This window comes from Pteropus medius, unplaced genomic scaffold (genome assembly GCF_902729225.1).
Source record: "Pteropus medius unplaced genomic scaffold, Ma_sr-lr_union100, whole genome shotgun sequence".
NCBI lineage: Eukaryota > Metazoa > Chordata > Mammalia > Chiroptera > Pteropodidae > Pteropus > Pteropus medius.
In genome coordinates this window covers 16,375,520-16,402,385 of record NW_024349803.1, presented here as the reverse complement: position 1 = coordinate 16,402,385, position 26,866 = coordinate 16,375,520, and the positions used below count along the sequence as shown (strand labels likewise).

Sequence of the window (26,866 nt, the reverse complement as noted above, 5' to 3'; positions counted from 1 at the left end):
AGAAAGGTCTCGTCCTGCACAGGCGCCATCCAAAGACATCCAGGGTAGAACAGGAAGGAATCGCCTGGCTTGAAGGCGCACGGGAAGGAGAGGAGAGAACGGGGGGGAGCCGGGAGGGAAACATGTGGAGGGGCTGAAAGGGAAAGACTGAGGTTCTGACGAGAGTGGGGTTCGGGTTCCCCAGCGAGTGTGGGAAGGGCAGCCAGGAGAGCAGTAAGGAGCCAAGTCCACGGAAAAGCTGGGGGGCTGGGCTGGGGACAGGAGCCACCACCCCATTCCCAGTCAATACCTCCACATAGGGTGGAAGGCAGCTCTTAAGCATGAAGTCATTGTTTAAAAAGGACAGTGCCATTGGTGGTATTATTTGTCCACAATTCTTCCTTCCTCCCCACCTTACCACGGTTTCACTAAAGATGGAGCACACTTCCCCGCCCACTGTCCTTGACCTTGGCAATAGACTGGCTGTTGCCGGTAGAATGTGAGTAGATGGAATGTATGCCACGTCCAATGGAGGCTTTAAATGTGCTGCGTGGTTTGACTCGCCTCCTGGCAAACTTGCCCTCCACCATGAGAGGAGCACACGCCAGGGGAGGCACCTGGAGCAGACCTGAACCCAACCCCCAGCCTGGAGCCAACCCAACCACACTGCTGGGTCCAGCCTAGCCACGGCCCTGCAACCAAGATAAAGGTGAATGTTACTGTGAGCCACTGAGGCTGTGAGGTTGTTTGTTACGCAGCATTATCACAGCGAAACCCACCTAACGCAGACCCTTTTGTGATTTCTGTCGGGCTCAATGTGCACCCTTGGTCAGATGACAATACAGAAGTTTAATTGTACGGTGATGGATGGGAACTAGATTTACAGTGGTGAAGACTAAGTGGTGTACAAAAATATCAAATTATAATGTCGCACACCTGAAAAAAAAATGCGTTTAGTAATGAAATGTAGCCTCTTCCCCTTAACTAATAAGGATTAGTGCTGTCCCTACAGATGGGGCTCAGGCTGCGATGATGATGAGGGTAGTACGTGGCCACAGATATCTTCTGTAAACCAGTTTCTGCCATAAGGTGGCCATTTGGCATGGGGAGCCTTCTGTCAAATGGGAACCAGAGAAGTCTTTTGAGAAGGACTTTAAAAAAAAAAAAAATTCCAACAAACGCTGGCCGCCTTTGCACAGAGACCGTCGGAGCAACGAGGACACTTGCAGGAAGGGCTCGACTGGAGTTTGTGCTGTAACAGCCAGCGGGAGACTTTTCCTCATTTCTCAAGGGTCACAGGGAAAGGAACGCTCTTCTACTTTGGGAACATCCAGTCAGGGTTCTGACTCACTTTTGGGCACTAGCTCTCCCTTCCCTGGACCGCCTCCCAGAATGCCCCGCTCCGAACCCTGCCACCTGCCATCATGATTAACACTGTCGTCCCCACTGGCTGCTGTAGAGGAACCAATGGCAGGGACAGAGGCAAAGCCATCTTTTCCTCACTCCCAGATGTCAAAGAAAGATGACAAAAACCTGGTCCTCCACTCAACAGCCATGGGTGATGGGACAAAATGTTGGGCATGGAAGGTGGAGAGGAAACGGAGACCGCATGTTCCTTTCCCCGTCAAGAGACAGAATCACAAAGCACCTGCAAAGTGCTGCTGGGTGGGAGTTTCTTGGGTGGGAGAAGGAGCAGAGGGAAGCCACGTGATGATGATGATGATGATGTGTGCGTGTGCACATGCGCACGTGCATGCACGCGTGTGTGCGTGTAATAAAAACTGAGTTTGGCTTTGGTTCTGGAGTCATGACTAAAGGGGTGACAGACCCTTCTGTGCTGTCCCCCACCCCACCTCTGCCCTCTTCTAAACAGCTCCCACCGGCTGGTCACTGATTCATCACTACTCAGACTCTGAGTGAGAGTGACAGAGATTTTGGAATGAATTTGGAATGTTTTTGTTCCATTTTTTTAAAAAATCAATTAAATGCTTTTCATAACAAAACCATGGCCAAGATAAGAGGGAATACATGAGCATATTGTCAGAGGGCTGGATTAAAACCACATGCCAGTCCTATGAGTAACGTTGCAGGTTAGACTTGGTCAAACCTGCTTCCCTTGGATGAACCCAGAGTCAGGCCCCAGGCACTGGGAGCTGGGCTGGCACAGGCCTCTGAGGACAAAGACACAGCCCATCAGAACCTCCAGGCACACAGTGTCCCTCTCCCAGTCAGATCTTCTGGGTCCTGGGAGGCCGGAACTGTCTGTTCCACTGTGAGCAGAACCCCAGGCTGCCTGTCTCCTAAGCCACCACCTGGCCAGGCCCGCTCACTCAGCATCATTGGAGGGCTATGATTTTCCTTCCACATCAGGAACTTCGAGACAAGAAAAAACGTATGCCCCTGTAATTTCTAGCCTGGCCAATTTCCAAGAAAAAAGAAAAAAAAAAGAAATGATAACAAACATTTATTCACTACGTGCCTGGGACAGCTTACACCACTTCCATTAACTCATTTAATCTGCGACCCAGTCTTATGAGACATAGAGAGTCAGGGTGACCCCAGGGCCCAGAGCTAGCAAAGACAGCACCGGGACATGAACCCAGGTAGTCTGGTTCCCGAGCCGCGGACCTAATCACTGTGCCACCCCGGGAAAAGCCCCTGCTCCAGCCCTGGTTCCAAAAGCCTGCACTGGGTCTCAGGGGCGGGCCCTGCTCTCAAAGGAGGTTCACCTCTTTGGGACTGGTCAGGTCATCTGTAAAATGAGGCCTGAGTGAGATTAAAGTAGGTGGCAGCCTGTTTGCAGTGGGGCCAACTGAGAGGAAATAAAAATGTTTTCAGGCTACATTCATTTTTCTTCCAAAATGAATATAACTCTATTGTGTCTCGTGTCTTACTTTACTAAATAGAATATCGATGAGAAAATGCCTTCATTTGTCCCACTCAAATCTTGAGAGGTAATATCAGAAGCAGGGTTTTAATAATCCGCTATCCTCAGATTAGGTCTCGGGCTTGATCTCGAAACCAGGCAGGTCCTGTGCCTCCTGCTCCTTCCAGAACTGGAAGAGGCTCAAGTTCCTTCCGGCTCCTAGAGTTCTCAAGACCATAGCCGGGAGCATATCTGACCTGAGAGGTGAAAACAGCAGATCCTTTTAACCACAGCCACTTAGGAAGCATATACCGTGTACCAGGCACTCTCCAAACCCCACAAGGTGTGTACGACGGTGGCGATTTTACAATCATAGAAATTAAGGTTGAGAGACGTGCCTTGCCCAAGGTCACACAGCAGGGTCAGTGGCAGGCAGGATGTGAACGTTTCCTAGAGCCCAGGTACTCCTCACTCGACCACAGACTGACGAAGGAAGACTCGAGAACCTTGGGGACCAAACAGGGGGAAGGAGCCTGGGATTTGGCGGCCCCTCTGCTACCTCCTCCAATAATGTCCGCTGGCTTCGCAGTCTTGATTTGCAGCCATCCAGGGGGTGCTAAGCCCAAGGAGCCAGCCCAGCCTTGTCAACATGGTCCACACAGCAGTTTCTTAAGGACAGAGAGAAGTCCTTGAAAATGAAAATCTTTCTTCACCTCCTCCTCACCTTTCCTTAATCGGCCCAAGCAAACACTGTCCTAGGCACTTTTGAAGAAAAGCATTTTGAACAGGTAAAGGCACTAAGGATATTTGGCCTTGGAGATTTATGGCAGAGAGAAGGAGCTGAAGGTACCACCTAAAGTTCTCCTGAGGCTCAGATTTGCATTTCCTTGACCTGCTAAGCAAATGAGTCCCTGGCTACCTCCCCAGGTTCTGCTGCTTTGCATCCACAGCATAACTTCAGGGATGCAGTAAGCTTGAGATGTGATGGCGACTTCCTTGTTGAACAATTGGCAATAGCTAGTGCTTGGGACAGAAATGAAGACCAAATGAAGACATCTTAGAAAGTGATCGTTCTTAGTCCAGGGGAAGAAAAGAAACGGGGAGAAGAGCCCCAGAAGATGCAAGCTACGAAAACAATAAAGAGAAAAACGTCACACTTAGAGATGGCCTTCTGCCCCAGACTCAGCTCTCAGGAAGCCAGGCAAAGAGAAAGCAAGACACATCACTGTGAGAATTCAGAACACTGGGCAAAATAGCCTACGATTTCCAGAGAAAAAAGAAGAAAAAAAAAACAGCTTTTATACAAAGTCACCAACAATCAGAGTGGCTTTGGACATCTTGACTGCCACACTGGTAGGTTAGAGCACAACTGAGCGAATCTTTCAAAATCTGACAGAAAATGATTTCTGGCTTAGGATTCTATGCGCAGCCGAACATCTGACCCAGTATGAAGGGGAAAATAAAGGCAGTTTCAAGCATTTCACATAATGTTTCAAAATGGACTATTCCTCACGCATCAGTTCCAGCAAGCTGTTGGATGAACTGCTCCCCCAGATCCAAGGTGTAAACAGAGAAGAGCGTGTGGGATGTAGAAAAGAGAGATCCAACCCCAAAAGAGGCAGCAGGACTCTGCATGTTGGTGACAGGAGACCCTAAGGAACAGCTGCCAGTTGAACGGGTCCACTGGGAGGGTTCCTAAGGTGGTGAAATTGACATGTGCTTGAATCAATTACAAGGAAATTGATTTGGTGATAAATAAGGAGAAAAACTAAGCAAACAAAAAAGGCGATTACTAACTACAGAAAAACAAAGTCACACAGGACAGGGAAAATGATCGTAAGGTAGCACACTGCTCAGCCACTGTGGTAGGCTGAAATGACACCCCCAGGGTCCGTGTCCTAATCCCAGAACCCGTGACTAAATTACTGGACATAGGAAAAGGGATGTTGAATGGGTGATTAAATTAAGGGTCTTGAGATGGAGAGATTATCCTGGATTATTCAGATGGGTTCAACGTAATCACAAGTATATTTATATAAGAGGAAGGTGGAGAGAGATTTGACTAGAGAAGAAAAAGGCCATGTATTGACTGAAGCAGGGGAGGCAGAGTCAGAAGATACTATGCCTCTGGCTTTGAAGATGGAGGAGAGGCCACAAGCCAAGGAACATAGGTGGCCTCTAAAAAATAGAAAAGGCAAAGCAATGGATTCTCCCCTGGATCCGCCGAGGAGGAACCTTGATGCTAGCTCTGTAGCTGCATAGGAATATATTCATGTTGTTTTGAGCCATCCAGTTTGGGACTATTTGTTACAGCAGCAATATGAAACTAATGCATCTGTGAATAGCTTTTATGCCGTCGTAATTACGTAAACACTAACCTAACCAAAATTATTACCTTATTATGCTGGGAAGGTGGATGGAGGAGAATGGAATGTGTGTGGTAGAGGTGGGGAGAGACTCAAATCCTCATCTTCCATAGACGAAAGTTCACAAGTAATGATCAAAACTGAAAACAGGGTTTGAGAAGTATTGCTCAAGTTTTCCACTCTCAGTTTTTACAGACGAGGGGAAAGAAACCCAGGGAAGCTGTGGTTAGGTTACCCAATGAATTATCTTCTCTCGAAAAAAGAGCAGCTGGGGGTAGGCTCTTGTGTGATGATCTCTCTTTAGCCAGTTTATGTTTTGTATCTTAATTAATAAAACATCTGACAGGTTAACCCAGACACCTGGGGGAACTGTAGGCAAAGAGCATGTGTGACATATCCAGAGTCTCAATTGCTAAGTGAAGAGAAATTAGCCTTCACACTGAGCAGAGGACTCTCCTTGGCCAGCTGAAAAGCTCTCACCTGAAATCATCTAACTTTTTTCCCCACAGCCTGACCCAGACATCTCTCCTCAGTGAAGGCTAAGTACAAAAAGGCCACCTTGGAAAACCCAAGAAAAGAGGCCCCCATCACTCATTCCTGCACCTCCAAATGCCTGAAGCCTGACAAAACTTCTTCCGGCCATGAGGTGGGCAGAAAAACAACTGATTCGGAATCCGAGGCAACTGCCACCAAATGTCACCAAAGCAACTTCCTAGTAGATCCTCAATAGAGGTATGAATGAATGAATGAATGAATGAAGTACATAGAGTCAAAAGAGTAGCTGACACAGTGGTGGGGTTCAATTAACACTAGGGGGGAAATCACCTCCTTCGAACCAGTGGTCTCAAAACCTTTTGATGACCTATCCTTGTTGGTAAAAATGCTGAGCACATCCCTCCAATATTTACAAACTATTTTCCCCAGTATTTACAAATCATGAGTAGGTAGTGCTACATGATGAATATGTTCATTATAAAACATGACCAGGAAGTAAAAAATCATAAAAGGACTGGGTAAAGTAAATGTAAACAGAAGCTTCCGTGTTTTCACACCGTAACCCAGAGCATCGATCGTCTAGTATGCCCCCTGAGGTGGCGAGACCTCCGACCTGGAAGCGATCTGCCTTCTTCACACACCAGATGACTCTGGCAGCGAGTGATCTGAGTTTGATTGTGCTCATCTATTATTTTTTTTTGAAATGCACACTTACTCGCGGTGTACTAAAGATAACTTGACGGGGTTATGAGACAAAGTAAGTGTTTTCTTGTATAGATCAGTAGAGTCACTAAGATTGAGATCGATCATCTAGAGACTCTTCTCAGAAATACATGACTCGAATGGAGTCCAGGTGCATTTGAAGAAGAAGACCGGGGTCTAATGAACACCTGTGGTTCCCCGATGTTCAGAGATGAACATCAGAGAAGAGGGTTAGAAAACAAGAAATGTGGGAACTTCGAGCATAAGAATAAAAGAAATGAAGAAACAGGGTCTGCTGTGAGCCAGTGTTTACCCAACTCGGCACTGCCTAGCAAAACGATAATGCTAACCTCACGTGAAATTTTAAATTTTCTACTAGTCACATTTGAAAACGGGGCGGCGGGGGAACCAGGTGAAATTGATTTTAATATTTTTATTTAGTCAAATGTATCCAAAATGTTATCATTTCAACATGGAAGCAATATAAAAATTATCAATAAGGTATTTTACGTTGTTGGTCCTAAGCCTCTGAAATCAAGTGTGGATTTCACACATACGGCACATCTCAGTTCAGAATAAGCTGCCTTTCAGTATGTGGCTGGAGGCTACTGCATTGAACAGTACAGCTCTAACTGGGGCATAGGTCCCTGGAACCCCAGAAATCCACAGAGTGTTTGAGAAATGCTATAGTAAAGGATAAACAGCACCAGATCTCTTGAACCAGTGCAACTATAAACACAAAACGAAGGCAAGCATGAAAACTGCAGCACAGTGGAACTCCAACTTATGGGAAAGTTAGATTCTAATAGAGCAAATTAGGCAAAAAAAAAAAAAAAAAATTAAGTGTAGATCAAAATTACTCATGAAAATCTCTTAAGGAAGAAATCGATGCATCACCCATTTTTCCTCCCACCTTAGAACAGATGCTGAGTCTTTTGTCTCAACAAAATAAAACCATAGAGCTGGAAAATTCCAGGAGCACACTCAGCCTCGGAGACCATCGTCTTGAGAAACACACCAGACCATCTAACGAGGGGTTCCAGGAGAGGAGACGTGAACACAGACCTTCCCCAGCTCCATTCGGAAGGAGGCCAGTGACGATCAACACCAGGTGACTAAGCAACAAAGTTTCTATGTTGTGTCGTTTCTAGTAATAAGAAGGATCAGGAGAGGAAAGGAGGGTGTGTGTGACTGCACAAAAAGAGATCGGGGAGCGGCTTCATGTGCAGAGAAAGCGAGAAGACACGGCTTCAGGTAAGAGAGAGGGTGCCTGAGAAAAGAGGCAGCAGGCCACGTCCCTGGAGCCTGCGGTAGAAAGAAGCCAGCCAAGGATCCAACTGGCAGGAAGCCTCCCCATCCCTCGGAAATTCTTTCCCCAGAGCAAACTTGACTGCCTTCTCCTTGGCCACACAAAAAGAAAAAGCATCGTTGCCCGAGAGCCCCCCAATGCCAGGGTCTAACTACCTGTCCACACCTTCACCCTTACCTTCCTCCCCTCTAATTTCTCACTGAGGCTCCTGGCAAAACTAGGCATTCCTGTAAATTAGCAGCTGTAGCCAGTCGCCTTCCTTGAATCTCAGTTCTCTTTTGAAAAGGATAAAGTCAGCCAGCGTTTGCCCCGTCTCAGCTTTGTGTCCACAAAAAAATAAGCAAGCACGGCGTCCCCGTCCACATCCTGAGTAAGGGGCTGTGCGAGCGAACTGAGCACAGACCAGTATTTCATAACCCCTGGCTCCGTTCCCTCTGTTCCGGCTGCCTGCCCTGCTCTGGCTGGACCAAACCCATTCCAGGCTGGAAGTGACCACATGCTGTTTGCGTTAAGTCATATCCAGCGTTAGAAGGAATGGGCCCTTATCCCGGACTGTGCATCACCAAGGTCCACCCAGAAAAGGCGCTGGAAGGGTTACATTCCTCTCCTCTGGGCCATGAGTGGAGCTTTGACCAGCACATGACCGAGGGTGGGCTTTTTGGACTAGTCCCCAGTGCCAGCGCCCTGGTTACACAGAGTTCCGCCAAGGTGACGATCTGGTGCTGGGCGTCCCCAACACTGGGGCATCTGGAATGGTTTATCTGCTGGACAGGGGAGGGCAGAGGTGGAAAGGAGAAGTAGAGCCCAGGAGAGAGCAGAGCCCTCTTGGCAGGAGAACATGGGCCGAGTGTCCTCTCCCTCTCGTGACAAGCATTTCCTAGGTACCTCACCAGTGCACAGTGGTGCCACGGGGGTCCAAAAGAACAAGATCTTCCCTGTCTGCAAAGACACATACATTTTAGTTCAGGAAATGGGTCCAGGGCAAGACTTTAAAGGGCAAAACTAGCAAGTAGGAGAAATTAGTCTTCGGTGGCCTCCATGCCCCAGCCCGTCCCCAAATACAACTATTACTAAATCGCCCATAGCTCAGCCACCTGACGGATGGTTACACAGTTCGTCTCCTGGGCAGAGCACTCGAAAACAATGACTGTAAGGAGAATGGCATTTACAAGTACTAAAGTGCTTTTCCTGTTTGAGTTCCTGAGAAGCTCAGCTTCGTCTTAACCTGGGTATGTTACAGGGAATGTTACAAAGAGTTAGACCAAGGTAACATCCGACTTCTGACCAGGATTACATGCAAATACATGGATTTGGAGGCAGGGCTGCTGTCTTGAGAGATTTCCCAGATTCCTTCATCTCTCTCTTTAGTATCAAGGGCCACGCCTGGGAAATCTGGTTGATTCGGCCCACGGGCCACCTGTTTGAGACCCCTGGTTTACACCATCTCTAAGTTCCTTCTACTTCTGAGATTCTTTGTGTTTCCTAAAATCCAGAGAGGAAACCGACTGGAGAGCTATAAACCTAACTCTGCAAGTGGTAGAACACAGGTTATTGGTTAAATACCTAAGAACTCGTGATTTGCCTCGTTTTGGGAGATGGGAGTGGGAAAGCATCTGAAGGTCGCATTGGTCTCACTTGACCCCTAGGAGCTGACAGCCCGAGCCTGACCTCCTCACAGGACGAGGCCAGCCGATGAAGAGGGAGCGACTCCTGGCCCTCAAAGCCGAGGCCAAATGACCCCTGGTAAACTGAATAACGGCTCCCAGTGACATCCAGGTCCTGATCCCTAGGACCTGCAAAGCTTACTTTATGCAAAAAAAAAAAAAAGAGACTTTGCAGGGTGTGATTAAATTAAGGATCTTGAGCTGAGGAGATTATCCTGGATTACTTGAGTGGGCCCCAACTATAATGACAAGTGTCTTTATAAGAAAGAGGCAGAGGGAGATCTGAATACGGAAGGGGGAAGGCAATCCGATGAGAGCAGCAGCGACCGAAGTGATGCTATTTGAAGATGAAGGAAAGGGCCACACACCCTGGGGTTTGGCTACCAAAAAATGGACAGGCAAGGAAATGGATTCTCCCCAGAGGCTCCAGGTGGAACCAGCCCAGTGACACTGATTCCGGACTTGACCAGTACCGTAAGAAATCAAATTCGTGTTGTTTTAAGTCACCAAGTTTGTGGTAATTTGTGACAGCAAGAGGAAAAGAATACAACCCCCAGCCCGGCTGCTACAGGGAGTGTCCATCTGGCCTCCTTTGCAATGTCTTCCCACTGCAGGAGCCCCTGGGCAGCAAAGGGTCCAGAAAGGGCCAGGTCGGGCACGTCCTCGTGGGCATCTGTGTGTCTATGTCAGGGAGGGCAGTCGGGGGAGCCAGCCAATGGACAGCCTCCTCCCCTGCACCCCACCCCAGGAGGAAGAGCAGGGAGGTGGCCTCAGGGCTGACAGCTGGTCCCACACAGAGGCCCTGAGCACCTCCATCCTGGGGTTGGCTGGGTGAGGGATGGCTTCCTGGAGGATGACTTCCTGGAGGATGACTTCCTGGAGGATGACTTCCTGGAGGATGACTTCCTGGAGGATGGCCTCCTGGAGGATGGCCTCCCCCAGAGCAGTGCCCAGGGCCATGGCCAGGCCCACCACCATGGCAGAGCTCCTTCCGACCTGGCTCTATCTTTACGGGGCAAGTGCAGAAGCACCGGTGTGCCCCAGCTCGGTCCACAACGTGGAGTACAGGTTAGGAGGAGGTGTGGTGATCCACGAATGCAACAGCAGACACATTGCCTGCCAAACGGGCTTCATTCCTGGGAACCCGAATCGAAGTCAAGAAGGGGGATGGTGCTATTACAATGAGGGGAGTTCAATCGGATCGTTGCCCTGCAGACTGAAACCCGTTAGTCGTGTCTGCATCACCATCGGAAGAGAAGAGCGTAAGAAAACATGAGTCATCGTACCTCATAAGGATTTAGTATCATTTCATGCAACTTTTACTTCAGTTACGCGCACACACACGTGTGCACACACACACGCTTTGGGTCACAAGGCCAAACATATTCCCAAGCACATTGGTAAAAGAAAGTGTGAGGGCCGAGGGGTTAAATGACATCATGTGACAGTTAGGACCTGATAAGACACTAACGAGGTTTTCCCACCCTGTGCATCCGAAGAAAGTTGACACTGACTGGAGAGTCCCCTGCTCCAATCTGGGCGTCATCAACAGCCCCTTCGTCTCTCTCTTTAGCATCGAGGGCCGAGCCGAGTCAGACACCGAGTCAGAACCAAGCATCACCAGAGAGGTGACAGAACGGGGAGTCTCACTGGCAAGCTCCTGGTCATGGGAGAGGGGGTGTGAATCATTGAGAAAGAACAATCGGAAAGGGGGCCCCCCCTCACAGTGCTGTGCCCATCACACCAGAAGGCGAAGGGCAGAGACCTCAGACTCACACTGGGGGAGGACGCCCCGGGCAGGTGTCCTGTTCTTCACTTGTTTCTGTGATGGTAGAAAGATGTCTAATGAGTGTCTAATGAGTGAATGTGTATAAAACTCATAAGGAAGTCTCAGGGATGCAGCGACTGTTTGAAAGATGGTAGCTGCCATTATTATTATCCACTAAGAATGAACTCCAATGAAGGACAAACTTGCTGAGGAGCTGGCTGGGGGTCAAGTCCCTGGACGCCTTGCACCAGTCATTACCTCTCTCCCAAGGCCTGGTTCGGAGCATGTCCACCCCGCTGGCCCTGCTCCCTCCCCATGCCCAGCCTACCTTTTCTCCTTCGGCCTCTGTGGTTCTGGAGTTGAGGTCCCCAGAATATTCCACAATACCTCGTCCTTCATCAACCAACTCGTGGGAGGAGACCCCTTAAAACTGGAGTTCTTCCAACTGTTCCTTCTGCAGAGTCTGTGCTCACAGTGTCCTCCCACACGGGCAAATGACAAGGTGGTGACCAGGATGACTTAAAAGACTTCCGAAGTGGTCAAAGAAGCACAGCAAACAGGCTCTGGAGTCAGACTGTCTGGGTTCAAATCCTGGCGATTTGAAAACCACCTACTCGCTGTGTGACCTTGGGCAAGCTACTTACCCTCTTGATTTATTACCAGGTCCCGACCGCCGCAGGTCTGCCATCCATCCCACTGGCCTTCAGACTTTCTTTTTACTGATACACGTAGAAATGCATTTGATATTGTGACCCGATATGTGTGTGTATAACCAAAATAAAAGTTTCATGAACCACTGCTTGCCCTTAAGGAAAGTATGACTCATATTTCCTTTCTCTCTTCTCTTTTCTTCCCTTAAATCAGGGGTCCCCAACCCCCTGTTAGGAACGGGGGTCACATAGCAGGGGGTGAGCAGCCAGCAGCAAAGCTTCATCTGTATTTGCAGCCGCTGCCCGGCACCAGCATCACCGCCTCAGCTCCACCTCAGATCATCAGATGTTAGATTCTCATAGGAACATCGGTCCCTGGTCCCAAAAAGTTTGGGGACCGCTTGGTAGTGACCCACTAACGTGGAATATGTCTCAATTTCCTCACCTGTAAATTGGGAGAAATTAACACACTTACCTATAGCTGCTGGGTTGGGTGCCCCGCCCTGGTCCCCTCCCACAAGCAACTTCGGCTCTCTGCCCGCAGGCTTCCTTTGGATGCCCGAGTATGCCTGCTGGGATCAGCCCTCAGACAGGAATTGATGGGTAAAGGCTCCACATCTTAACCCCTCTGGCTGGACAACTCTGAGGCAGCATGTTCCATGCCATCTCCCCAAAGTCCCAGCAGGAATGAGTCCATGGCCCACAGCAGTAACCCGCTCATTCACGCTTGCTGCGTCAGCTGCCATCCTGGTCTCATTCCCTCCCCCCACCCGCTACCTGTTCCTGTCCTCTAGTGACATCTTCCAAATAAACCACGTGCACTGGAATCCTTCTCTGAAGGTCTGCTTCTAGGGGAGGCCAATCTAAGACACAACCTTATAGGACAGTTATACAAATAAAATAACTGTCAAATGCTTACAATCATTCCAGACTCATAGTAGAGGCTCCATAAATGTCAGGTTTCTCCCTGTGCAGAGTCATGTGAGTTACAGCTGGAGAGGAAAGAACCTGCAGAGTGAGGGTCAGAGCGGCCGGGGATGACAGGCCCCGGGAGGTGGTGCACTTTAGGAAAAGAATGTGTTGTTTTCCAATCTGAAGATTCTCCGCATCTCTGCGGATCCCAGATCTATCTACCTATCACCGCCACCACCTCCCGCGTCATGAAAACAGCAGCCTGAACACTGAATACCTCCCGCTTGAAAAACAGCAGAGTCAGGCCAAGAGGGAGCCCTGCCGAGCGGGGAGCAGAGGCCAGCCGTGGGACGAGCAGGTCCTGCTGAGGGCCTGTCCACCCTCGGACCCAGTGATGTGATCTCAGACCCCCTCACCAATCTCCCAGACACAATCACACATGGAACTAACATCCTGTGACTCTGCTAAAGGGAATTACAGGTGTCACCCAAAGTGTGGGAAGCAGAGGATGGAGGGTAGGCAGTCAGGGAAACTTCGGTACCTCCTGCACCATGCAAGGAATGCTGGCTCGTGGGGTTGCCCATCATGGGGCTCCCAGCCCCACCACAGAGGGATGGTAGTCCAGCCCAAGTTACAATCTCAGCTCTGACTCACTGCTCAGAGCATACGAAGGGAGCGTGGAACATGCACTTTTACACAAGGCCCCTGGCACATGCAGCTGCTAGGTCTCTGCTCCAGAAACAGAGTGACTTACATGTCATCAGAATGACAAACAGCTTCTTGGGTTTGTGCACATTCTCCAGGGCTCAGTGTGGATGGTGCATAGCCTGCAGGCATAGGCTCAGCAGGGGACTGAGCACCCTACATCCAAATGGTCCTGGAGGGTCCCGCTCAGTCCCGGATCCAAAAGCCAGCCCTCAAAACAGATTGGCTCATGATGACCTTTCTCCAGTCCCCAAGCTGCTTGCTAAGCTTCACCTATGGGCCCAGAGGAAGCGGAAGCTCACCAGCTGTTCCTACCCTCATCAGCCTGTTAACACTGGGCTCAGATCCAGGCTGCTTGGATGTTGACCCCACAGCTCCACTGCGTCCTTGCTGTGTGACCTCGGGCCTCAATTTCCTCATCTATACAATGGTGATAAGAATGGTACCTCCCTCATAGGATCGTCCATCATTAGTTCATCGAACAGATATTCCTGGGCCAAGTACTGATCCAGGAAGAAGAGATACACCATGCACAAAACAGGCTCGTGAACCCTCTGCCTGCTCCCAAGATGGTAGGGAGTTAAGGGAGGAGTTCTTTATCTCTCCCTCCCTGTCTGCTGGTTGTTCTGCTCCAGTCTCTACGTTGATTATACGTTGGGGCTTTTGCAGCCTGCTGGCCCCAAGTGCCTCTCCACATCCATAACTGAATTACCATTTTGTTCCAGCTCGCAAGAGCACCAGTGTGGGAACAGCACAGGCAGATGGAATTTGGGAGACCCTGTCATTTGTTGGAAATTTTCTCTGGCTGCCTTTTTTTTTTTATATTAACAGCCATATATTTTCTTCTCAGGCCCAGGAGTGAGTGGGGCTGAAAAAAATTAAGCAAGTTTCTCTCTGGGCTGTTCCAGCCTTCCAGAGATCTCTACGCTCTGGCCGCTCAGAGGCCAGGACACAACACCAGAGAAGAACAGGAGGTGGGTAAGTTGATATCTTTCAGACGCCCTTCTTCCCACTTCAGACCAAACCCATGAATGACAACAGGGGACGCTGAGCCAATTAGGGACACTGAGAGAAGCATCCGCCTCCCTCGTTGCCTTCAATCCACCCCGGTCTTCGTGGTTCCGATGAACTGCTGCAGGACGAGGCCCACGGGAGCGTCTGTAAACCGGGATCCGCGGGCCAGATCTGGGCTGCAGGTGTGTTTTTGTTTAGCTCGACGTGTTTTAAATAAATTTGAGTCAAAGTTTAAAAACCAGGATACTCTACATAAAAATCCAGATTTCCAGCTTCCTCTGAAAAGAGGGGAGTTCTAGCCACACCGTGGGCCCACGGTCTTACGTGGCTGCAATGGAGTCTGGCGCTGTCTCTCCATGACATGCTCTCTGCAGTTCGCCACAGGCCTTACCACTCCCTACTGTCCCCCCAGCACGGAGGAGGCACAGCTGCTTTTGGGGTCTCGCTTGCTGTAGTGTTTTTCACAGGAGATAAACACTTCTTTGACCACAGCTCAATAAAACTTGAAAAAAATGAAACACAGATTGACTTTTTTCTTCATGGTGCCTAGCTAGCTCACTTTATTCGCTTATGCCAGCGGCCTGGGCTCCATCAGCACTGTGGTTTCTACTTCCCGGACCAGAGCTGCACTGTCCAACGTGAGAGCCAGTAACCACACATGACTATCTACATTTAAGCTAATTAAAATTAAAATTTTCCATGCCCGGTTGCACTAGCCACTTTGCGAATACTCGACAGCCACCGGCGAGGGGTGGCTACTGTGGCCGACAGAACAGCGACCATCTGCGTCATCTCAGAAGGTCATATTGGACAGCTCTGGAGAGATCTGAAGATTAAACGTGGGAGGCTGCCAACCAATGAAAACACTTTTGAGCACATATTCTGCATCTGCACTGTGCTGGGCACTGCGGGGGAGCTGCTGTTTCCTGGAGGTTCACTACCTAACCATGGAGAGAGCCACAGCTAAAAACAAGACACAACAGGATGTGCCCGGCGTTGTCACGGGGACCCTCTCAGAGTTGGACGAGAGGAGCAGGTTTCGGTTTTCATGGTACAGAGAATATGTCTGCGGCTCTGTCACATGCCCCCTCGGCCCAGTCCCAGGCAGTCTTCTCGGAAGCTTCCAGGAATGGGGATGCTGCTAGATATCTGCGGCTTAACCCCACATATGTCGGAGGCTCCCCAAGCAAAACACAAAAAGAGAGTCGAGTCGGGCTTCAGGACTCACCCTTGCTGTCAGGGTTTCTCCTCCCGGCATTGCCCTTCCTGACGCCCCCACACCCGCTCCATCGCACCCCACTGCCCGTGTCTCCTGCGCTCATGGCACCCAAGGCTCTTCTCTCCTCGAGGCCCCGTTAATCCAGCTCTTCCCACGTCCAGGGCTTCCCACTGCAGCCGCCTGCCCGTTCCTCTCCTAGCTCTAACCCAGACACTCCTGGGACTCAGACACGCAGGACAACGCTCTAGACAAGAAACCGATTTCCAAGGATATGTACTTTTAACAGAACATTTCCAAAAACCAGCTATCAAAATAAAAGGGCTCTGTCAAAGGGTGACGATTTTTCAGGCTGATCGGGTGGACAGAGCCTAGGATTTGTGAGTGGAGGGCCCACCTCGAAGTCCTTCATATCTATGAACTGCATGACGGGCCATCGCTCTGCATCACTGACTCTAAATAACAACTCTGATTGCTGATCTTGACAATGGGTCTCACGATACCAGCTTCACGGTCGAAGGATTAAGGGTTCGATGAGACCGTGGATGAAAAAGTTACAAAGCCCAATGCCAATACCTGTTGTTACCTGTGTTAAGGAGGAGTCATCATCCGACATCCGGCACAGTGTCCCGCACACACCGAAAATTTGTTGAAGATTTTTTTTTTTAGTGACCCTGGAGTAGACGCTAAGGGAAGACCCTTCCAGGCGAAGAGGGCTCTCGACATGCCCCAAGATCACACAGATGAGATTGTGCACAGCGCTGTGGGTTCCGAACTTTTCTAGGACCCAAGGCTGCTCTGACTAGAAGAGGGAAGCCATGTCTCCCTCTCAAGAATTTTACTTTTTTTTTTTTAATGTATAAAATGAAAGACATAGGGTTACAGAGACGATCAGTTATATCGAAATACAGTTATCAAAATATTCTAAAAAATGAATTTGTGATATAATAATGCATGTGCTTCTTTGACACACTGAAAAACAAGCTCTATCAGCACATCTAATAACAAAGGCACTTGCAAAGCAGCGAGGAGTAAAGACTATATTTCGAAGTATCCACTTCCGCTCTCAGGATGGAAAATAGAAAGGCACGTACTCCCCCACTCTCGAACCCCTTCTGCATGCGAGCTAGGGTCCAAGGCCACTCCCAGCCCCTGCTCCCCTTGGTGTTCCCCTTAAGGGAACTACTAAGAGACCCAGCGGACCAGGCCTTGCTGTGTCTCTGGCCCTGTCTGCTGTTCAGGGACAATGTGATCACAGCTCCCGACGGCTACTGGACCAGGTGCTTTGTGCTCACTGTAGCATTGAACACACAGGCCCACCAGGGGGCAGTGTTATCTCCATGGGGAAACTGAGGCTGAGCGGTTAAAGGTTCACTGACTTGCCCAAGGTGGTAAGCGGGGTTCGAATTCAGTTCTGATTACAACTCACCCTCTGAACTCTCCATGCCTTAAAACTGTACCAAGTAAGGCATTGTGACCATTACAGTTTAAACCCAGTCACTCTGGGTCTGGGAGATGAGTGAGTGTGAACCAGGAGCCAGGACCCTTTCCTGACTCACAGTGAGGTGACTAAACAGGGTGGCATTGCCCAGTCAGCCATCCGCACTCCCTCCCCAAAGGGAAATGAGGAGATTTTAACTAGAGTTTCAAGAGAAAATGTTTCAAAATAAAGGACTACAATAGCATCTTTGTAGTTGCAACAGGATCTGTAGGGCACCGGGAGAAGGGGGGATGGGGCGGACAGAACTCGGTGAGCTGCCTCAGACCAGGACCTGCACAGTGGCCGAGTGGGCAGGGCAGCCAGGAGGCAATGCTCATGCTGTCCAGGAGGCCACCCACTGTCAACGGCCGCCAGTTCCTGAGCCAGGGTCCCGGTCCCCCAGGAGGTGCACACTGAGCCTCTGTGTGGGCAGACAACAGAGCCCCTCTGTCCCAGAGAAAGAGGCCTGTGTGTCCCACTCACCCTCCTCCAAGCACAAGGATGGACATCCAAATGGCCCATTCACTGGTCATCTCAGCCTCCCGTCCTCAAACCGGCTGCAGCTTCCATCTCCATTGGACCCAGGCATCCTAGACATTGTGACCTAAAGCCTGGGCACAGCTGCCACCGCAGCAAACCCCCCTGCTTCAGAGCAGGGTGCCATGACCCCACCGTCTGCAGCTGCTCTGTGGGTTATCAGATGACCCACAGGCTGGATGGAGTTCATTTATCTCCTTGGGGAAAAGGATGAAGGGAGTTGTGGCTCCCGCGCTTTTTGAAAAGATGGCCCTTTAACGTTACAGGGTTGACAATACTTCCCACTCAAACATGTCACCAAGCACTGAAGATTACTACCGCAACTTTTTAAGTCCTTGTCAGAATGTCTTGAGAATTCCCGGTGCCAGGTGCATCGGAAATCACCTCATAGCACTGGTGCAAAACCAGTCTGGACAGGGGCAAGGCCAGCAGCTGGACAAGCCACACTGGTCACTGACCACGCTCCCCCAGCGGGCGCACAGGGCTGACGCCCTGGGCGTGTGAAGTGCAGTGAGGCCTAGCAGTCGGCCCCCACGAGCTGGACCGACAGAAAACGTCACTGCTCTGCTGGAGGGTGACACACTGCCGGGACCCAGCTCAGAACCCCACACCCAGAGCAGCCCTGGGGCCCGTGCCCCCCAGGGGCATGCCCTCAGGCTGCGAGGGCAACTGTCTGTTCTAGCGCAGGTGCCCATGGGGTGCAAGGACCACCCCCCCCACCCCGGGCCAGTCCCTTTCTCTCTCTCAGCCTCACCCTCCTCATCTCACATCCACGCATCGCTGGCTCTGACTTGCCTCTGTTTCCCTCCCTTCCTCTCCTCCAGCCCTGTCCCCTCTGCTGTCTTTGACCAGTTTTTCTGGCTGATAAGTGTTTCTGGAAAAATCCCTACCCGACTTGGCTCCTAATCGTGGAAGCACGAACCTGCATCCTAAGCCAAGATGGAAGGATTTGAATTCTCCAGATGGTTCCAAAAGAGGCTGTTTGCTCATTGTAAGCAAACACCCTCGAAAGGCAAACAAAAACTGCCCACAAGTAAACAGCACGTGACACGGCCCCTTCCCACCGCCACTTAGCAGAAACCCAAGCCCAGCGAAGGCAGGGAAGCTGGGCTACGAGAGATGGGAGCAGCCACAGCCCCTGCCCACCCTCCAGCAGGGGTGGTCAGCTGGGCCCGGGGCCAGGAAGCAGGGAACCGGTGGGGCGGGCTGGCTGGCAGAGGGCGCCAGGTACCACAGGCAAGGTGGCTAGGGCGACATAAATAACACTGCCGTCATTCATTACTGCAACTCCACTCTGTCCTTATGACTACAAAGGCAAAATCGATTCAGACGATTAAGGGGAAACCGTCAAAACTTCACCATTGCTCTTGAGAATATAACATAATATTATCTACTTTATAGGATGAAAGTGATTAGCATCATTTTTAAATAAGTTACTTGTATAGCATGATTACTTCCAAGTGTGATTAAAAGACACAGAAGATGAATACAAATGAAGACTAAGAGAGAGGAAGGCAGGAATACAAGGAGAGGCCCGTACACCCAGACGCCTGAGGAAGAACCTGGAGTCACTCTCCACTGCCCCGAGGCTCGCCCATCAGAGGTCACCAAGGGCTGGAAGTTCTCCTCCCTAAATACCCCTCCCAGCTGCACCGTCTGACCAGACAGCGGGGCCCATTCCTCCATCCTGTCCACCAGGATCCCCCTCATCCCCAGACACTCGCCCCACCCCCGCTCCCCTCTGCTTAACGCTGCACTTTAAAATGCAAACACTATCCCACCTCTCCAAGCTCAGAAGCCCTTCCACAGTCCCCTCTGCCCTCCCGATAACACAAATTCCTGGCTGGGTCCTCAGACCACTCCCGCCAGGAGCCAGGCTCCCAGCCAACCTGTGACAGCTCGCGTTTGCCTCCAGGGCTTTGCAAGACACTGCCTTTCCCTCTTCAGTCTTGTTCTATTATTTTTTAAATTATATGTTACATATAGTAAAACTATGTTTTTAATGTACAGTTCTTTGTGTCTTAACACAGGTACAGATTCATGTAACTACCACCTGAAGCAGCATATTAACAGTTCCAGTGTCCTGAAAAACGTGCTGTCCCTTCGTACTCCCAGCTTTTCTATCCCGAACCCCTGGCTACCGTTACCTGTCCTCCGTTCCCACAGCTTCACCGTGTCATATAAAAAGAATCAGAACATCATGTAAAAAGAATCGCACCGTACAGAAGCCTCGAGAGCGAGCTCTTCCACTCAGAACCCTCGAGAGCGAGCTCTTCCACTCAGCAGAAGGCCTGAGCGTCCCGTGTTGTCACAGGCATTGTCCTTTTTCTCTTTATTGCCGAGTCTGTGGTAAAGACGGGTCGCAGTGTGTTTATCTTACCTGCAGTTGAGGGACATTTGGGGTGTTTCCAGTTTGGGGCAATTTATTTATTTATAAATCAAGCTACTATGAACATTCGGGTCCAGGATTTTGTATAGATGTATATTTTCCTTCCTCTTGGGTAAGTACGTAGGTTTCTGGGTACGTGGTAAGTGAATATTTAACTTTAGAAGAAACTGACAAACCGCTTTCCAGTGTGGCTGTGTCATCGTGCATTTCCACTGAGCCGTCCAGTCATCCTGGCCAGCACTTTCTATTGTCAGGGTGTTTTGGCTTTTAGCTCTTCCAGTAGATATGTAGTGGCTTCTCTTTCTTCGCTTGGTAAATCCAAGCTATCCTTAGACGCTCCCTGTCCTGGAGCCTCCCCAAGCCCGCTCGGTCCTCGGCCAGAGGAGGACCCTTCTCTGCATCCTCATCAGAGCATGTAGCTCAGAGGAAAGAAATGTGTCTTTGTGCTTCCCTTTCCCCTGAAACTACTACCTGCTCTGTCCCACACGCACACCCACACGGTGCACACACACAGGCACACACAAGCAGCGTCACCAGACTACATGTTCCAGGGGGCAGGTCTGTGTTATTTACTGTGGTATCTTCTGCCCTGGAACAATGTCTAGCTTAAAGCAGATAAATTATGAATGAATGGATGAATGGGTGGATGCATGAACAAATGGATGGATGGATGGATGGATGGATGGATGGATGGATGGATGTCAAGGCAGCAGGGAGAGAGAGGGAGCACTAATACATTGTTTTATATAGATTGTGAATTCCTCTCATGTGGCCTTCTGGAGGTGCCACTCAAGAATTCCAAAGCCACTGGGAATAAGACTCAGGCTCTGCCCAAAGAAGTCACGTGTTCATCCAGAACCAGTCGCAGCCTGGAGCCGGGCATGAGGTCCCCGCTGCTTCCTCGTCCACCACATCCACCTCTCCCTCCCTTTCACTCTCACACCATTTACCTTGAATTCACCAGCCACTACCTTAAAGCACCTTCCAGCTCACTCTCAGTGAGCAGTTCTTGGAGCTACCAGGCCAGACCCTCGGGAATATGGCCAGGCTCCGAGCCACTTCCAAAAATATGTGCCTGTGTTTGGGGAGGGGACAGGCTGTCCACATAGAGAAGGGAGGCCTAGGGGTCATCCACAAACCACTGCTCCATCCCCACTGTCAGGCCAGGTGGCCCTTGAGTCGCAGGCCCATGTAGACACATCCAGACAACACAAGGATTATACCCCAGACGCTCCAGATGGAAACACTGTAGCAGCCACATTAAAAAGCCAACCAAGCAAAGATGGCCCAGGTGGCTCATGGTACCCGAGAGCCTCAAGGAAACCTGATGCATTCTGTTTCTAAGTGGGTGCTTTGGGAGGAGACGGGGGTGGGCCTCTCAGCCCTCTTCCGAGGGGGTTGCCAGCATCTCTGAGGCCCATCTGAAGCACTGTCTCTCACTGGCCCCTGAAACAGCTAAGAAACTCATTTCTTTGTGAGGCGGAATCCACCCCCTACCGCCCACCCCCACCCACACACACACTTCCAATCAGTTTTTGGACCCAGGCTCAAAGCTTGGTCTGGTTGGGGCCGGTGGATTGTTTAAAACCCTCTGCTCCCAGCCGGCTAGGTGCACAGCCTGGCTCATGCACGCAGCAGGAGCTGCAGGTGGGGGCCGTGACCACAGAGGGAGGGTATCAAATTCCCCACAGGCTCCAGGGGCTGGATGCTTAGCTTCCCAGGTCTGATTCCAAAACCGGTTTCACTTCCCAAGGGACTTGGCAGGGTGACTTGCTGGGGCACCCCAGCGTTAGACCTCAGGGCCTGAGGCTGAGTGGGGCCCGCCTTCTGATCCAGCAAGAAGGTCTGGGGAACAAAGACTGGGCCAAAATCTCCCGCAGACTGAGTAATTCCTGCCTGGTGAGGCGAGAGGTTTAGAGGAGCAAGAAAACTATTTTAGAAGAGAATCTATCTACACCGGATCCACACTTAGAAAAGAGTCCCAAAGCACCCACCGGACTGATAGTGAACGAGATGCATCGGTGACTCCCTTACTGTTTGCTTGACGTCTTGACACACACACAAAAAAAACACCTCATTTTTGTGGGTCCTCTGTAAAACCTCCATTCTGAGACACCAAGTGTGTTCACCTCCGTGATTCCATTTGCTCCTCTTACAACCGTTATTAATGCTCCATTTTGCAGATGAGGAGCCTGATCAAACCCTGTGCCTTTTGTCCACCACTCCAAGCCGCACCGAACGCCTCAAGTATATCAAAAGGCCACTGTGTCTGTGACGGGACCTGCATGCTGGCAGGGAGGGGATCAGAACTAGGAGACCTAGGCTCGAGGCCAGCTCTGAGTGACTCTGAGGTCACATTCCTTCTCTGGAGACTCCCTTCTGAGCTTCACCTCCGGGGATTTTAGCTCTTGGTTCTTCAGAGGTGAACTGACCCCTTCGTGGCTCTCCTGGGACTCCCTTTCCCCCACGTGCCTGCCCAATGACATGCCCACACCGCAGAGTGAAGACAGACAAGAGGAAACGCCTCCCACAGCCACACTCTGGGCCCTCAAGGGTGACTGCAGTACAATCTCTGATGAAGAGGCTGAAGCAATTTGTTCACGCAAGCTTGTCTGATTTCCACTTAGCCAGCATTCACGCCCCCATTTCCGTGGGCAATCAGAAGCTGGCTACATGCCACTGAAAACAGTCCCAAAGTGGAAATGAGCTAAAGTCCACAAGCAGGAAGATGATTACCAAAATCTTGGTACTGAGCATTAAAAGTATGGCTATGAAGATTTGTTTAGAAATGCAGGCATAGAAATGTGCTTTGAGAAAGAGTGAAGTAAAACAAATCGGGTTGTAAAACTGAATGTTCAGTATAATTTCAACTCTTTAAAATAATACTCACAGAGTAGGAAATACATCACAACCATAACCATGGATACCTGTGGAAGTTGGCAGATGGCTGCCATATACACAGTTACTCTCCAAGAATCAGGAATAAAACTTTTTTTTTTTTTTAATTTGACAGTAATGGTCTTAACTTCTATCAGTATTTTTCATCCGAGTTCAGAGTCTTTGGCACACATCAAGTCTCCCCCCATTATTATAAGGAAAGGTAGCAAGGGTCTCAATCTTAGCTTTAGAAATATATACAGCAAGCCCTGGCAGAGATGCACACCCCTTCAGGATGATCGAAAATGCCTGCATAGGTCTTGCGATTCAGTGCTTACTCTTTCAAAAAATGACATTTAAAGACTCCAGACTTTTAGCTTTATGTTTCTAACCCAGTCTTGCCCATCTTATGTACCTTGGATCGGTATATGATGGTGTTAAGGAATTACTGGATAAAGGCTTCCGTATCCTGTATTCACATTTCAGTTTTAATGAGTTAAGAGAGATTTCTCTATGGAAAGATTCCCCCAAGAGGGGCAGGCAGCATGTATCATTTCCCAGATGAATTTCACCAAAACCTCCTACTTTAGGACTCGTGATCAAGGAGTGGCAGCTGCAGGGATACCTGGGGAAGTATAGATTTGAGCCCCGACCTTCCCTCGGCCTTGTAGCCCATCGTCCTCAGTCCTGACTACATGCTGGGATCACCCAGGGAGCCTTAAAAAAAAACTCCCTTTGTCTGGGTCCCACCTGGGTTTGGTCTGGGGAGCAGGCAGAGCCAGGTCTGAGAACCACTTCTAAGTTGTCCGTACTAAGAGGTCAACACCAGGGTTGGAGTCCAACCCCAAAACTATTCACACATCATCCATTTTCGGAGCTAAATGGAGCCTCGATGGGTTTCTGGTCCAATCTCTTGTTTTACAGAGGGGGAAACTGAAGTTCCCCCAAAGGATTCCTGGCCCCCTGCCCTTCCTTCCTTTGCTGGTTCCAGCCAGGCCCAGGCTGCCCCGTGGGCCCGCAGGCCTCTGGATCACAGGATCCTTTATTCACAGGGAGAAGCAAAGGAAACCTCGAGATCTCCAAGGCTATTCTGCTGCCCGAGGTTACTCACTGGGCTCTTATCTCTGGCAAGTGGACCCTGACACAGTGCAATCTTGACTCAAGTCCCCAGAACGGAGGGTGAGAAGCCAGGAGACTGCTGGCTCACGGGGACAGGAAGCCCACACCGGCAGCAGAGCGAACACATCCACGTGCCCTGAGACTGCCAGAACAGAAGACAGGTGCCTTCTCCTCTCCCTGTACTCTACCTGCCGCCCGGGGGGCCAGAGAGACTCCTGCACACCAGGAATGGTCCCCCGATGATGGCCTTGCCTCCCCCGCCTGCCGGCAGCACTCTCGCCCCTGAACAGGGAATTTTGTAGTAAAAAATCTCTACACTTTCCAGTTTCACATCCTGTATCTTTGATTACACCCTTTCTTTAATCTTTAGATTCCATTATTTCTTTCTCTTTAGCAGCTTTGAGAAGAAAACCTAGAGGGATTAGGGAGAGGGTGGTATACAAGAGAAAGCGGCGCGCGCACACACACACACACACACACACACACACACACACTGCTGCCTTGTGGCATGCACATGGCACACACAGAGCCTCACAGGTACCTTCCCTGGGCCCCCAGGTCCTGTTGACCAGCCCTCAGCCTCTGGTCTGGACACTGCCAGCACACCCTTGCACACAGCGGGCTGTTCTCCCAGAGACCCTCCACCTTATGGGGATCTCTAAACGCTTCCAAACCCCAGGCCTACCGCTGCACTCCCTGAGAACTACCTCTGGTGAGCTCCGTCTGGCCCTCTGTGAGTTTTGGGGAGTGTGCCACAGAAGCAGACAGGAGAGCCCTGTGGGTTCTTTCAGAACTCAAACTCATCCCGTGGCTGACACCCCGCAGGGCAGGGCACTGCAGGAGCAGGTGGGTGGGGGCTGCAGGTAGCTTCTACCCGGAACAAATCTAATCAGCAGCCAGCCACAGGGGCAGCCCTTTCCCTAAGGCTGGCTACCCGTGGACTGTAGCTCAGCTGCCTGGTCACGTCCTCAGTGGGTCCACCTTTCCTGCTTGTTGGTGTCTGTGAGCTCTATCAATGGAAGAGCGACTTTCACAAGGTCCCCAGCTCCATGAATGACATCCCGGACTGACCAGGGCTCCCACACTTGCCCTGTGGTCCTGAGAGGTGGAGGGAGGTAGGGTACAGGGAGCCAGGCACTGGACCTTACCAGAGCTAACTTAATTCTATAGTAATAAATGTAAGGCATTACTTTTTAATATTCAAATTCGACTAAGTTATGGAAGATAATATAAAATTCACATGCATTTTTCAGTGGATTACTGACTTCGAAGGCGCCTCACCCATCAGAGGCCGCCTTGGGTGCCCCCATAGAATTCTCTCCGCCCTGTGGACTGGATGAAGTTTGCGCAGCATTGCGAGTGGGGTACGGTTCAGCCAGGGTGTGCAAGTCCGTACTGAAAGCCCCCTAATTATGGCCCTCCCACTATGGGAAGCCCAAAGCTGACTGTCCCCGTCCTAGGTGCCGAAATGAAAGCCGCCACCGCTCCCATGCAACTTTCGGGGGAACGATTCCGGTCCCGGAGGCCATCCGGGCTCCGCGTGCCCACAGTGGGTACGCGCTGCCCACGGCCACCTGTCTGGAGCCCACCCACCCTTCCGCCGCGCTTCTCCTCCCGCGATTCCTACCATGTCCTCCGCGGTAGCCGGACCCGCTCCTCTGGCGCCCCCAGGCCGTCCCTGGCGCAGTAGGTCGCCAGGCTTTCCTGGATGCGGGTTTCCCGGACCGAAGGTCCACAGCCTTCCAGGGGCCAAGTGGCCCCGCGACAACTCCTGGGCGCGCGTTTCGCGCGGGGATGCTCTGCGGGTGGCGCTGTTAGAGGAGGTCTGGGCGAAGGCGCGAGGGGTCTGTGAGTCTGCGGGAGCCCTCCCGCAGCCAGGAGCCTCCAAGATTAGCTAGGGACGTTTGCAGAGTTTGCAAAGTCCCTGCCGTTGGTCCGGGCCCAGCCCCTTCACTTCCCCGAAAGCGCAGGAGGGAGGAGCTCCTTTCACAATAAAAGCCCCTGCCCCGTGCTCGCCAGGGCAGCAGCCGCCGCCTGAAACAGTGGTCCAGGTGCTAGGGAGGAAACGCACCGCACGCGGCGGGCTGACGAGCCGAGGCAGGAGGTAGGGGCGCAGCGCAGGGGCTGGGCGTGCTGACCAGATCCCACCTCCAAGGCGTGGCGGCGCTCTGCGAGCCCGAGGCAATTCAGAGGGGCCTGCTGAGAATCTCCAAAGCTATATCCTCCTTCCCCGCAAACTCTCAGAAAGACAAGTCTTTTTTACTGGCATCTCATAGCCTCCTTAGGGCTCGGTCCCCAAGGGTAGTTTGGAAGAAAAATTTGTTGACCACAGGAAGAGTTTTTCTGCATTAGAACTAATCAGTGTTTAAGTAGCTGGAGTGATTGATAGCGACCCCTCCGCTATGGATACACAGTGCCTCGTGTCCCCAGTCACCTACAGGTGGGCTGTGGCAGTCTCCCAGGACCCATGGGTCTGCATGCTCCTGGTAGGAGAGAGCACTGGGAATGGAATCCACAGCCTTGGAATTGGGGGCTGGCCCCTCTGTTAACGAGTGACCTTCGGCCACTGCCTGGACCTCTTTGAGACCCGTGTCCCTACGTAGCCCAACATTTGGATCTCAAGATTCTTAAGAGCCTGCAGGCAGAGTCAGCAGCAGGGCACCCCAAGGGAATCTGGAAGCCGGGCTGAAATATTACCCTCCAAGATTGAAACTAACAAGAATCATTATTAGATGGACAGAAACTGACATCCTCTGCAGCGTCCCCTGCTGCAGAACACTTTGAGACTGTCACTGATAACAGTGCTTCTTAAGTGGAG

At 50.9% G+C, this 26,866-nt stretch overlaps 1 protein-coding gene across 3 annotated transcripts in view; it reads right to left on the bottom strand.

Annotated features, from left to right (window-relative positions):
- Positions 1-26,357, bottom strand: part of GASK1A (golgi associated kinase 1A) — a 43,767-nt gene extending 17,410 nt beyond the window's left edge. The window contains exons 1-2 of one of the 3 annotated variants that reach the window (XM_039837448.1): positions 25,676-26,312; positions 759-915 (exon numbers count right to left, since the gene is read on the bottom strand). Coding sequence is in view for 2 of the 3 variants with exons in the window: in XM_039837449.1 (XP_039693383.1) it covers positions 25,676-25,678 (3 nt within the window). In the remaining variant the exon portion in view is untranslated. Of the gene's footprint in view, positions 1-758; positions 916-25,675 lie in introns of all 3 variants that reach the window. The other 2 variants (XM_039837449.1, XM_039837447.1) reach the window with 2 other exon arrangements.
- Positions 26,358-26,866: the final 509 nt, after the last annotated feature.